General features: G+C 49.1%; 7 protein-coding genes across 7 annotated transcripts; 3 read left to right on the forward strand and 4 right to left on the reverse strand.

Annotated features, from left to right (window-relative positions):
* Positions 1-646: 646 nt before the first annotated feature.
* Positions 647-1,306, forward strand: ONS95_002519 (uncharacterized protein; the record flags this gene model as incomplete). Its single annotated transcript, XM_058495782.1, has 2 exons — positions 647-699; positions 757-1,306. 2 exons carry the CDS (start codon positions 647-649, stop codon positions 1,304-1,306), a joined length of 603 nt encoding a protein of 200 aa, XP_058354510.1.
* A 350-nt stretch (positions 1,307-1,656) lies between these two features.
* On the reverse strand, positions 1,657-2,657 carry ONS95_002520 (uncharacterized protein; the record flags this gene model as incomplete). Its single annotated transcript, XM_058495783.1, has 2 exons — positions 1,657-2,085; positions 2,178-2,657. 2 exons carry the CDS (start codon positions 2,655-2,657, stop codon positions 1,657-1,659), a joined length of 909 nt encoding a protein of 302 aa, XP_058354511.1.
* Positions 2,658-3,253: 596 nt separating this feature from the next.
* Positions 3,254-6,526, reverse strand: ONS95_002521 (uncharacterized protein; the record flags this gene model as incomplete). Its single annotated transcript, XM_058495784.1, has 2 exons — positions 3,254-6,371; positions 6,446-6,526. The coding sequence occupies 2 exons, from the start codon at positions 6,524-6,526 to the stop codon at positions 5,136-5,138; spliced, it is 1,317 nt and encodes a 438-aa protein (XP_058354512.1). The 3' UTR covers positions 3,254-5,135.
* A 243-nt stretch (positions 6,527-6,769) lies between these two features.
* Positions 6,770-8,586, forward strand: ONS95_002522 (uncharacterized protein). Its single transcript, XM_058495785.1, has one exon. It carries the CDS (start codon positions 7,251-7,253, stop codon positions 8,376-8,378), a length of 1,128 nt encoding a protein of 375 aa, XP_058354513.1. The 5' UTR covers positions 6,770-7,250; the 3' UTR covers positions 8,379-8,586.
* Positions 8,587-8,719: 133 nt separating this feature from the next.
* On the reverse strand, positions 8,720-10,593 carry ONS95_002523 (uncharacterized protein; the record flags this gene model as incomplete). The annotated part of the gene is made up of 4 exons (XM_058495786.1): positions 8,720-9,618; positions 9,671-9,760; positions 9,813-10,118; positions 10,221-10,593. The coding sequence occupies 4 exons, from the start codon at positions 10,591-10,593 to the stop codon at positions 8,720-8,722; spliced, it is 1,668 nt and encodes a 555-aa protein (XP_058354514.1).
* A 388-nt stretch (positions 10,594-10,981) lies between these two features.
* On the reverse strand, positions 10,982-13,345 carry ONS95_002525 (uncharacterized protein). Its single transcript, XM_058495788.1, has 5 exons — positions 13,315-13,345; positions 13,203-13,219; positions 13,090-13,113; positions 12,530-13,040; positions 10,982-12,480 (listed from the first exon to the last, which is right to left on the reverse strand). Exons 1-5 carry the CDS (start codon positions 13,325-13,327, stop codon positions 11,993-11,995), a joined length of 1,053 nt encoding a protein of 350 aa, XP_058354515.1. The 5' UTR covers positions 13,328-13,345; the 3' UTR covers positions 10,982-11,992.
* On the forward strand, positions 11,113-11,725 carry CYP1 (heme binding; the record flags this gene model as incomplete). The annotated part of the gene is made up of 3 exons (XM_058495787.1): positions 11,113-11,145; positions 11,202-11,243; positions 11,312-11,725. The coding sequence occupies 3 exons, from the start codon at positions 11,113-11,115 to the stop codon at positions 11,723-11,725; spliced, it is 489 nt and encodes a 162-aa protein (XP_058354516.1).
* Positions 13,346-13,471: the final 126 nt, after the last annotated feature.

Here is a 13,471-nt window from a genome sequence, read left to right on the forward strand (position 1 = left end):
CCCCAGGCTTGTCTCTGCAGACTGCCTGGATAGGGCATGTGGAACCAAAATGAATGACCACCACCTGGTTGGACTGTGAGCGGCCTCAAATGGTGTTCTGGGACCGCCAATCAAAGCTCGTCACAATAAAAGAGGGCCTCAAGCATGTACTTGGCAGCACGGCCAACCATGTTTGGGAGGCCCACTCGGCCAGACAATCGAGCGGATGGAAAACCAGAAGAAGGCGTGAAACAAGTATTCTGACGTCCTTCAAGCCCAAGAGTGCATCACCGGGAAGTGAGGCCTCCTGCCGAAAATTCGTCTAGCGATTGGTCCATCAAGTATATGTATTGCAAGCCTAAAAGCTCGGTACCAAGCCCTAAGCTGCCCGTCATTTTGGAGCCGCAAATTTGATATGCTGGTAGAGCAGGCGGCCTCCCATTTTGCACTATTCAGCATGCGATTCCAGGGTGCCTCGACCAAAGCAAAATACGGTCAGAATGACAGGTTCATCGCGCGAACGACAAAGCAAGTGGCCTCCTATCTCTAGTGACGACTCAAGGTCTATAAATCCCAGCGATGTAGCTGCCACCACACCAAATGAGTACTCGCCGAGATACACTAGTGACTCAAACGGAGAGCAATAGTCATCGTACACTTGCTCATCATGACTTCTGGCCAAGCAAGACAAACGAGAGGAATATCTGAGCAGCGAAAGGGGTGAGCCGTCTTAGGGACTTTGTCATTAGGAAAGACAATCGACTAAAGTTTGAGTAGGCGATCCAGCGAAGTCAGCAATGAGAGAAAAGAACAGGGACAGCACAAGCAAGGAGCATCAACTTCATACCAAGACCGGCCAGATATACCCCAACAGCCTTCCTCACAAGCCTCTCAAACAAGCCATTACCAAAGTATCTTTAGCACCGACCTGCCACCCTCATCAACATGGCCAAATCCAAAGGCTATCCCCAGCCACCGAGAAATAGACTACTCACTCCTCGGCTTAACATCGTCTACTTCTACTCCTTTGCGAGACCAATCAACATGCTCTTTCTCTCCATACTGTCGGACAACCCACCGGCTCCAATATCAGTGCTACACCATCGGAGCTGCTCAGTGGGAAGCAGAGAATAATGGAACTATCACTCAAATGCATGTGAGCGACTCCTCTATGTATACCGACGCGCCTCCTCCTGGATACGGCATGACAGCCATGGGACGATGGAGCGCTGAACGGCAATCGCAGCAAGGTGCGTTGCTCGCGTGGGAGAAGGAGCGATTCGAGGATTCAGCGGTAGCAATCAGGTGGGGGCTGAAGAGATTCTAGGAGGCTGTATTGGACGAGCAGACAGAAAGTGTAACGACAGAGGTTGGTAATGGCGTTGGGTTGGATAGTGCTGGAAATTAAGTTACTTGCGTATGGTTTCTGGTACTGTGGGATTGCGAGCGTAACGAAGTTATCACAAGCGACATGGTATACCACTTGGTAGAACATGAAATAGGAGTAAGATTTCAGGTATTCAGGCCCCCTCACCCGGAAGAGGTTTTCCAGTATGTGTGCTCAGTGATTGCCCTCACTTAGGCATGACAACGTGGACCTGTAAACAAAAAGCTCGGTTCTCGTCTAATTGTTGCTGCATCCATCTCTTTCCAATCCCGGTACTAGAACACTTATCCTCATAGGTTCTTCTTGATTCCATTTTGCTTAGGAGCCTTAACAAACCTCTTCTTGACTGCAGCGATCATCTTGCCGAACCAGAAGACGTTTAGGGCTTGCAAAATGACGTGTCCGCTCATGTACATCACCACGAGCCACGTCGGCAGAGTCCTGTCGCCGGCAAATCGCATCATTTCCTCGTTGCCTCCGACTTTCAAAGTCCGATCAAAATACAGTGCGTTCCACACATCTCGATAGATATTGAAAGACGAATACGCACCCCATAGCAGTCGACAACAGAAGAACACCACTATTAGAGTAATGCCGTTGTAGAGTTGAGGTTTGCTTCCTGTCATTCCCATCTTGTCGAAGAACCAGTGAAAATTCAGAAAAATTGTGCTGAGTTCATAAAGCATGAAGACGCAACCGTAATAGTTGAATATTGGTCGCTAAGTAGAAGATGAAATTAGCAAAAGACACTTACCTTGCTTGGGGAATGGATGGACTGGTGAGTAGGTTTCCCTGTCTGGTCTAAACGTACAAATCCCAGGGTGTACGTGACTAAACAGCTTGAAGCGTGTGCAAGCATACTGAGTCCGAAGACATCAAGATAGCGCACCATTACGACCAGGTCGAAGAGAAAGTAGCCCGTTGCGAGAGCCTGCACCAATGCTGCAGCCCCTGTATAACCCCACATCCTCTCCTCGAGATTCATGTTCCTCCTCTCATTGTCTGAGTAAATAGTCCACAATGCAAGCGCTGTAATATTACAGCACTGCACCATGGACGCACAATGCATGTTCCATCGTAGCCTGCTTTCATACAAGAGCTGCTTATACTGCTTTGGAAGGAAGAAGCTGGATAGTGAGGGGGCAAGATATTCGAAGATGATATGGTAAAAGCCGAATGCGAAGAGGATCTCGTGGATATGAAGCGGTAGGCTCTCGAGGGAGAGGTACTTGCAGAGGGGTGTGACTGCCTCCACGAGGATAGGTATCGGCGCAAAAAATGGATCAAGCATACTATAGGAGTAGGCAGCCTGCTCAAGTTGAGAAGGCTGTAGGATCTATGAGGGGTCATCAGTACCCGGCAGATATGGGAAATAAGCCCCAACCAGAGAGGGGTAACTTACAAGCACTAGACAGTCTATACTCTACATACACATCCAAAAAGACATAACGCAGAGGAAAGAAGGAAGAGAGGAATGGATGGCCGAGGGGCAGGCAGAGCTGACGATACTGTATGTAGGACGGACATCTTCCACTCCGTCCCGGCTTTAGGACTGGGGTGATGATGACCGCGAGGCAAGAGCCAAGGACCAAGCGCGAACTCTCCATTGGTAAATTTTGCGGATGGCCGTATTATTGAAGCCTCCAGTACGTTGGCCGTGAAATCAGGGAGCGACGAGTTCCAAGCTTGCTGTTAGCCTGACTCAGCCTCTCAGCATGTCTCACTGTTTGGCTGAATGGATTTCCATCTGGGAACTGCCAGCCGTCTATGTTCATCAGGCTTCAGCAACGTGGACACACGGACGTTGGCGAACCCCCAGGCGTCTTGAGCATTTGCAGTAATTTACGATGAAGGATACGATGTACGAGTACGACTGTTACGAATAGCTGGGAAAGTGCTTGCATAAGCGATTCAGGGTCCAGCAGGGATCGGGCTCCCCTGGGCAGCAGCCGAACGGATACTTAAAATAAACGAGTTCCCACGTGATACGTCTTTTCTATAGGTAATGATCAATTCACGACCCTGCGAACAATAATGACCCATTGAAACCTCGAAAGGTAATGGTTTGTACGCATCTTCAATAGTATTCATTTTTGTCTGCTTGGAGATACCAACTTTCCGTAGGAGTCTGCATGTCAACAGGATCTGGGGATTACCCGAGACCTCGAAAATCACGCTTAGCGCGGAGAAGGCCCGGGGCGTCTTCTCGTCAGACTTCATCACCAAGCTTGAAGAAAACAATGTTCAAGTTATTCACGGCCGAAGAGAAGTGGAAGGTATTAGAATTCATTCTCGAACCAAGGCGAGCAAGATTTCCGCCACGATCGGGCCATCGAAGAACAGGATCGTTTGGAGGAAACCACTGCTCCTCGGAATACTTCCAGACATATCGATCTCGAGACTTGTAGACACTACGAGGAGACTCTCGTGAGGTCTGAGAATGAACAAATCGTGTAGACATCATCGCGGTAGCTCAAACGAGTAGGGCAAGTCATGACTTCGAAATAATTGCCGAGTGTTGAACAGAAGCTGTGAGACGCTATCAAAACAAATTACAGCTGACTGCTCGATGCCTGTGCTGCTGTAAAGACCCGAGAGTCTCTGGTTGCTCCGAAATTTGGCACTTCGATGGCAGTTTTCCCAGCGAAGTCAATCATTTTTCTGAGAGGCGATTCCACGGATTCGACTTGATTTATTTCAAGTTCCGTGAACGCAGTTACAGTTGCTAAACTGCAATATTCGGATTGCTGAATGTTCGAGCAGATCTTGTTAGATAGGCAGGTTTCCACTACCAAAGCAAGTCATGCAACAGATGATTGAATTAACCGGGTGTTTTCCACTGAGTATCAAAGTACAACAAGCTCACGAGTCGTCTCACGAAGACATGTGAGCCATGGACGACAGTGACTCAAGATCAGGGCAGATCCAGACTCCTCAAAAAATTGCCAGCCAACAGAGACAAGGACATAGATTGTATTCAGTACAGAACAACTCAATACGTGGTGTAGTCGGTGTTTGAAGGACGTTCCATTACTGATTGCACCTTCCGCTGTTTTGACCCCAGTGTGGAGCATTATGACGACTGGAAGAGGAAGGAGAATTATTTTGTTGACCGCTTGGGGCCGAGTTGGCTTTTCTAAGTCAACTTGTCGGAGGAGACTGCGATGAATGCTTTGCCCCTTGTTTGTTTGGACATGTGTTGAGGATATGTGAGGACTTTCAAAAACATGTACGGCTGATTGGAGGATGTGAACCGAAGCAATTTGTTGCATGGATGTTTGCTGTATTGAAGTAGAAGAAACTCCTCTACGAGTACTGATCAGAAAGGAATTGGTTGGGTTAATTGGTATGTCATGAGCTGCTCTTGTGACTTGAGGAAGTAGCAGGAATCTCGGGCAATTCAATGCTGGGATCACCGGTGCAATGAGCTCTGCACTCCGTCCCAAGGTTAGGAGGAAATAAATGCATTCTTTCCATTTCATATGCACCATATCGAACGCCTTGGGGTGCAAATCCATCCCATGCTCTTCTCCCACGCCATGCCAGGCATTGAGAAGCCCAGTCACATAATACAATAAGTAGAAAACGCCCGTCCATGCTTGTTTGCTTCGCTCGCTGAGTTGTTACTCGAATCCTAAGCACCCGATACCGCCAATTCATGCATACAAAGTCCCCAAATCTTCTTCTCAACCACCCGGTACCACCAGTTTTACTCGTCTCAGATCCGCGTATCTTTCAAGTCCTCATTATGTATCGACACAGCAAAGCCTCAATTAGGCGAACTCAATGTCTGACTACTCTCCGACTGGTCCCTAGCTGTGCTTTTTGAGTGCCCATTCACCATTCCGCTACCAGTCCTGATCTTCAGCTTTGTAGGATCTGGAGGAAGCCCTGGGACGACGTTTGTTGTAGTGCCGCTGTTACCGTACAGCCACTTGCTCTTCGGCTTAACCAATTTCTTTACAGGCTTCAATGATTTGGCCTTCTTCTTCGCCTCCACAGAAATAGACTTCTCATTGAAGTCACCATCTCGATCGTCGTCCCCGTCATCAACGAGATCCTCTTCATCACTTGCCGGAGGCTTCGATTCGAAGCTCAATCCACTAGCTGATAGCTGACTTGGATTTTTCGTCATTTTTGGAGCCTTCAACTTGGTTGCTGGATTCTTCTTCAGAAGCTTCGCTTTCTTATGGGGAGATTCTTCGGAATCGAAGTCATCACCGGCATCACGCTTGCTCGGACTACTGCGACCGTTCTTGTTAACGGGCACTGTAGGACCTGGAGTGGAATTACGACTCGTAGGAGGAGTATTTCCATTCTGGCTACCATTCCCGTTCCCGTTCGCCATCTTCGTTTTTGCATCTCGTGAAGACTGTCGGCCAAATCCACCTATACACCTCGCCATGTGATTGTTCATGCGTTTGATGACGACATGAGTGCCACAATTATTACATTTCGACGATGGGAACGCAATGTTTTTCTTCTCTTCCTCCTCACCTGGAGGCGGAGATGAGTCCTGACTCCCATTCGGTGTATTCTCTTTTTGCTGCTTGAGAGGATTGATCATGTCTTTTTTCTTCTTGCCACGACCAGGGCCCTCGGGAACATATGTCTGACCGTATACGTCGTGGTATGGCTTGTTGATGAAAGGGTGTTTCTCACAGTACTGAACTCCAGGTTCAGGTCTTCTACCCCCGTTGCCGTCCGTCGGATGAAGAAGGCGGGGAAGACCACATTTTTGACACCGAATCTCCTTTGTGGTATGTAATGGGTTGCCCTTGAGGTATGTGATGCCATTCTCCCAAGTAGCACCTTCCGTCTCGACGACTTTGTTTTCGCTGGATGTATGGGCGTCCTCGTCGTCAACGACAGAATCAGTGTCTGTAGCTTTCTGCTCAACCATGATAGCAGCAGAGGAAGCTCTCAGCATCTTCTCCTCCCTAAAGGTCTCAAAGACCAAGTCGTGTAAAAGATTATAGAATGAATCGTCCAGAACTCCATAAACCTAGGCATGGTAAGTTAGCTGGTTGTACATTCCCTAGGCAGCAGAAGGAAGGGCAAAAATCGTAGAAAAATTACCAATTCAGTCAGAGAGTCATGTTCTTCAGTGGGATCTGGGGTTACGAGTCCCGGTGTCTCGAAAGTGTCGTTGGCAGACATGCTGCAGAGAGCGCTCTTGAACAGGCTGTGGTGCAGCGCTTGGAGCTGGGAAAGGGAACGGTAGCAGTTCCAGTTGTGATGCAATCAAAAGCACCGTTGCAAGAAGATGCAAGAACGAAAGGCAAGCCAGGGAGAAAAGAGGGCATTTTATGTGTTTGTTACCCCGTATTCACCGACCAAAGAGCATGTTGGGAATAGTTGATATTGGCGTCAGAGCTCACAATAGGAAGACCGGAAGATAATGTGATGATATTGTGGTCTCCTTTGAAACCAGCTGCTTGGGCAGAATATTGCGCTAAGATTAAGGTTTGGGTACTGTAATTGGAAAGCGGTGACCTACCTGCCCTCCACGCAGCAGTGAGCAGGAGAAGAGATACTTATACAGTGCAAATGCTCCGCTGTGATCAATTGAATGGATTCGTGTGCAGCTAGATGAGAAACACATAAAGGCCAAAAATGATGACTTTTCAAAATTCACAATAAAGTTAAGCTTATTTTGAAGGATAGCTCAGTTGTTGATTCCTGCCCCCTCCTTCAATAAGGGGTCTCTAGCGGGACATCGGTTATCACCTCGTCATCCCGACTTTTGTTTGGAATCAGACGAGGAGCCTAGACACCACATTCCGCGCGCAACAACGCAGCATAAACTCCCTCGACTTCCCGGACCTCAGTCCAGGGGACTTTGCAGGCACTCAAAGTTGTTGCTTCGGAAAACGAGTTCAATATGGACAGCAATGGCGCGACGAGCCCGGCGAACACGCGAGCTCAACCCTCCATACGATCGTTCTTCCAGCCTCGACAACCCAGTTACACACCACCACCAGGATCTGCGGTGACAAAACTCCCAGCATCAAACTCCTCACACATAACAAGTCAAACGCCCCCGACTCTCACACCACCAGTATCTTCAAATACCAGCAATCCCACTTCAAGCCCAACGTCAATATCAACGAAGCCCTCAACCCTCCCATCCCAAGCTACCATCTCCCCAATTCAACAACCACATATCCAACCCCTCCGCCGCATAAATGCCCTCCTCCTTCCCATTAGCTACCCCGACTCCTTCTACCACAAAATCCTCGCTCCCGACCCTCCTACACCTTCCCCACCACGAGGCTTCTCCCGCACAATTCTCTGGACTGACCCCACCAGCCAGGAAACAAAAGTCGTCGGTGGTGTAGTCTGCCGCGTCGACCCAGCTCTCTCGTCCTCCTCAACTGCTCAGCAGCCAATCTATACGCCTGACGCGCACGATATCTACATTCAGAGTTTATGTCTGCTCTCGCCGTACCGTGGGAAAGGCTTAGTGGCTGCGGTGCTAGATGAGGTCATCGAGGCTGCGGTTAAGCAGGATGAGTTGAGGATCGAGAGTCTATATGCGCATGTCTGGACGCAGAATGAGGAAGCGTTGGACTGGTATGCTGCACGAGGCTTCAGAAGGGAGGAGCCTGTCCTACATGGCTATTATCGTAGGCTGAATCCGGACACGGCATATATCTTTCGGAGGAGGTTGGTGCCGTCAGACCACTTGAATGGACAGGTGCAAATTCAGTCTCAAGCTCAATCACAGTTTCATAAGGAGAATGTTAGGCCGAGTAGCACTCCAGCTTCTCTTCAACCAACCCCAGCCACAAGTGGTAGGCCTCCTATCCCAGGACATGCACGGTCATTCCAGGATAAGGGACCAGAGAGGGAGTGGAATGATTTACCTGAAGATGTGTTGTTGAAACCGCCGAGTACACTTACTTCCAGAGAAGGTAGTGCGGCGAGCTCGAGGAGTAGTTCACGGAGTGGTTTGGAAGGCAAGGGAAAGAAGAAGAGAGTTTACCCTGCGGCTGCTTTTGGGACTTAGAAGGATGTCAAACGTAGATCAAAGTTTCGGTATAAGAAGCGTAAAAGAACTCTATTACAGGAGTGGCGTTGGAGCATAAAACGGTGGCTTGGGTTCGGAAAAGGCGTAGACGGGAAACATCAGGGCAATTACACATCTAGATTTAGAGAGCTACAGGTAGAATCTCAAAAGCCATTTCAGTGCCTATAGGGGAAGACTTGCCCGGGTCATTACGTCCAGAGTATTTCTCAAATTCCTAACCATGATATTCCTACGCCATTTCTATGCTCGCTCCATGCAGTAAAAAAATAACAATACACTACCTATCCTGCCCCAAAGAACCTTCGCCCATCTCTCAACCCTTAAATCTTGGGCGTCTTCGCCGGTAACCCGTCTCTCGGCGCTTCAAGCGAGAAAAGGAAGACATGATGCTTGTGCTCCTCACTGATCTTCTCGATCTCCGCCACATCCCTGGGATGATCAGAACCAGCAATAGCCACATCATCACTACCAGCTTTCTCCTTGATCTCAGCACTACCTTCGCCTTTTCCCTTCTCGGCTTCCTCCCCGTCTTTCTTTTTCAAAGGTTCGAGCCCCCACTCTCCATCTTCGGAGTACTCCCACATGAGGCCCACCTCACCTCTCACAAGCGCAGTGCCCCAAAGAGCAGTCAACACACCGGGGACAAGATACAAGAGTGCAGGCTGAGCGTGATTGAAGATATTCATGACCACAAGTGTAACCAGCATCGCGAGGACATACCCCACCAGACTCGCTTTAAAGTAGACTTTCGAGAATCGGGCACCATCCGCAACGGTGTCAGCATCTCCCTTCTTTGCTAGCCGAGTCCAGAATCGCTCGCCCCATTGACCCGTAGCTTCAACGTACGGAGCACGGATGATCGTGTCTGGCTCAATAGCACGAGGCGGGATGGTAGGCTTGGAAGTAGTGCGCTGCTTGCGCAGGTAGTGGAGATAGAGGTCGAAGCGGAGTGCGAGAGCCATCATAATGCCAGGGAGGACAATATCGCCTAGACCGAGCATACTGCCGCGTTTGGGGCCCGGGAAGACAAGCTTGATCGGCACTTCCAGGGATGTGGCGACCGTGATCATGAGTGGTGTGTAGAAGACCATTACGATGTCGTAAATGAAGAGACCAGCCAGGACGAGGGTGCCGGTCCAGAAGGTGGTTGGTGACATTAGCTGTAGTGTACCGTAGCAGAATCCGAAACCCATGATATTGGTGAGCCACCATGCTTTGCCTAAAGCGTGGATCAGCATCAAATCAGAAGTGGAAGAAGTACAATTTGGTACCATTCATATTGTAGAGAGCAATTGTAGCGACTCCGATAACAAAACCAAGAACGTCATTGAGCTTGATGTTGCCCTTCGCACTGAAGATACCTACGTCAAAATTAGCATAACAGATTCGACAACCTAAAGCTCCCTAACACACCATGAACAAAAGCTTTGAAAACCCAATGATTCTTCAACATCGCGCGAAGCGACCACAACTTTTTGTTGATAGCTGGTGAGAATTGGATGCTAGACAAGAATCCTGGGAAGGGGTTCGTCTTGTCCTCCACAAATTTTCGGTGAATTTGTACCCGAGCTTTGTTTACACATCCAGTTACCTGTTGGGACAGCAGAGGTTCGATGAAGTATGTCTCCGTAGCAGATGACCATACATTGGGGAAGATGAATGTCGTCGCTACATTCAAACAATCTGCTGCTAGTTTACCGACCCCAAAGATACCGAGACCTAGGTGACTGTCAGTATGTGTAGATTTAGACAACAGAGACTAGATCCGGGAACAACTAGAGACTGGATGCCAACTAAATTCTCAAATTACGAAGTACGTACCAGAAAAGTAAACATTCAAAATCTTGTTCAACAGCTTGGGATCATCCAGCCACTTTATCACCAGATACAGGCCACCCAACGTGACACCCGCCAAGATCGGGAACAGAACAGCATCACTAGGCGTCATGCCCTCAATCTGGACTTCCTCCTCATCATCTCCGTCCTCGCCCGGTGCCTTCTTCTTCGGTACAGCAGCAGAAGGTGGACGACGTAGCGAAGCGTGAGAGCCAATGTAGATAGGGAAAACGGCCGCCAGGATCAGATGGATGTACATCTGGATAAGCTCTTGTCGGGTATAGATGAGGTAGCTCCATTTGCCGATGAACTGGAGGACTGGGCTGTCCCCTTCGAAGTAAGAGAAGAAGTGGTCCATCTTTCCTGTCGAAATTCGTTTCTCTCGGATTGAGACCGCTCGCAGAGAATGAGTCGCAGGTGTGCTTGTATGGCTGTTGACACGTGAGGCACTGGCCTGGTTGACGAGATGAAGTCGGATAGAGGGCCAGATCGCAAGCACAATTTCAAAGCATAAAAAAGATTAAAAAGATTAAAAAGATTCTTCTAAGGTCCTTGCATTCACGCGTTATCAAACCGCGACTTTTGATGAAGTGAAAAAAATAAAGGACGTTGCAGTGCTTGGAAGCTGGAGAACACACGTAGTCACTTGGTTGTTTGCAGGGATGTCCACACGAGGCCAGAGAGCTTTTCAGCCTCGTCAAGATAAACATTGGCAGCCTTTATACATCCAGCATTCAATATTCAACGGGGACTCAATTAAAAACTCGAGCTGCAACAACTGAAACGAAATCCAACCATCTTGCTCCTGAACTATTGAATCTGTAGCTCCTTGTACCTAAGATTATTTCTTCCCGGCGCAAAACATAAAGCCTCCAAAATGGCGACCAACATCGCCCTCGAGACAACCATGGTATGCTTCGTTACCTTGCTACGATTACATATTCAGCAACCCTAACACTCCTACAGGGTACAATATTCGTCGAGCTCTACAATGACCATGCACCAAAAGTACATTCCCAATTGCCCCCTCCACTCCTCCATCCACGCCCTCACTAACACCCTTCGTCTCCCACCAGACATGCAAGAACTTCTCTACCCTAGTCTCCCGCGGATACTACGATACTCTCCTATTCCACCGCATTATTCCCTCTTTCATGCTACAGACCGGTGATCCCACGGGCACCGGCCGCGGCGGCTCCTCGATATATGGCGAGAAATTCGAAGACGAGATCTCACCCGCGCTGAAGCACACAGGCGCAGGGATCCTCAGTATGGCGAACAGCGGCCCGAATACGAATGGTAGTCAATTTTTCATCACGTTGGCGCCGACGCCGTGGCTGGATGGGAAACATACGATTTTTGGGAGGGTGACTAGGGGGCTGGCGGTTGTGAAGAGGATGGGACTTGTGAGGACTGGGGCGGAGGATAGGCCGGTGGAGGAGGTTAGGATTTTGAAGGCGAGGGTTGTGGAAGGTGATGCGGAAGAATGAGGATGGGAAGATCTTGGGTCATTTGGTTGGTGGTGATGCATGGCATGGCGTTCTGGTTGTTGGTTTGTAAAGAGAGTATCAAAAGTCGTAGATGAGGTGTCTGGCCACAGAGTCACTCAGAGAGAGAGCACATTGAATAGATTAAAAGACCACTTGCTCTCATGCTTTGTGCATGGGATAGACTTCCTAAGCAACGCCATCTAGTCCGTGAAACGCCCCATATACCCAACATACACCTCCCTTGTTTATATACTTTTCAACAAGTCGTCAAGAAACCGTGCTCGGTAATCTCCAAGCGACCAAATCGTCCCTGATATCAAACTCATCCAACTCCGGCGCCTTCTTGAACCCAGTCCTTCCTCTTTCAGAAGAGTTCTCCGAAGAAGTATCATTCATGTCTACTGCAGACTGGGGCGAAGGGCCTAATGTCTCTCGACTTCTCGAATGCTTGTGCCCCATCCTCATAATCCTCTTGCCAGTGACCGTACTTTGTGAAGTGCCACTCTTAGAGCTTGCATTGGAAGTTGATCGGTGATGGTGTCGGAGATTTCGCTCTTCTCCACCGTCGTCGTGTGTGATTCTGGGAGTCAATACTTTGTCATGGGTCTTCCATCCATCTCCTCCGTTGAAAATGTCCTCCAAGCATTGATCCGCAGGGAGTTCATCCGCGTGTGCTGCCCAGGAAGCAGCTAAGGCCCGTCGATACATGTCCTGTAACTCGCCATGGTCTCGCGATTTACTAATCGTAGGCATTTCTTTCTTCATCAGCACGTAGACCTCTACATGAAGGTAGAAAGTACTCACGTCCAACATCATCCTGTTCCGCTTGCTCCCCCGCCATGATTCCCGCAATACCTCCAAACACAGGGGCAGTCTTCAAGGGAGGAGCCACAAAGTTCCTCTCCCCGTCCACCTGCTTCATCAAGATGCCAATCTTCAGCGTACTATTGATCTTACTCTCTTGCATCAAGTACCTCCTCACAACCCCCTCCTCCCCATCCGACCCAATCTCACTCTCCTCCACATATTCCGCCAGGTTTAGAGTCACGTATCCCAGCGTAATCTTCTCCCCTCGCATGCCAGCACTATTATAGTCTTGGACAACCTCGAAGTTGACACTGCATTCTTGCAGATTATTGTTCTTGTCAATTGTAAGCCGCACGGGGATCGTTTTCGTGTATTCCCAGCTGGCTTTATGCTCTTTTATGGGGGAGGGATTGGTTCGGCCGCGGTGTTCGGCGGAGGTCGAGGAAGGGAGATGCCATTTTACATAGGAGGTTCCGTTGGCGAGGGGGACGTTATTGAGATCAATTATCTGGTTGTGTAAGCATAGCGACACGAATAACCAATCGCTCCAGACATACCTTGAGAATGAGGTCGAATTTTGGCTGTGAGAAGTCAGTATGCGATTGTTAGAATCGAGGTGCATGGAGGGGTAGTGAGGAGGGGCGAGATAAGAGCTGGGGTGTTTACGGACCCGTCTTGCTTTGGAAACTATGATGTTAGAAAGTATGGTCAGCTTGGGGTTGGGAGATGGCATGTTTGCGTGTTTACATTTGCTTTGTTATCAGGAGTGAGGGCTCACATACTTAATGGATTCATACTCCTGCTGGGTATTGCTGACTGGAATGCGGAAGTCGCGATAGCGCTTCATGTCTCATTGTGGTTTCTACTCCGTTAACAGCGTGAAGGGTGCGCGTGGGATGGATGTGATGGATGCACTGGGAAGGGAAGCCCGGAAGTACT

The sequence above is a fragment of the Cadophora gregata genome, assembly GCF_030347475.1.
Source record: "Cadophora gregata isolate MNR1 chromosome Unknown scaffold_11, whole genome shotgun sequence".
NCBI lineage: Eukaryota > Fungi > Ascomycota > Leotiomycetes > Helotiales > Ploettnerulaceae > Cadophora > Cadophora gregata.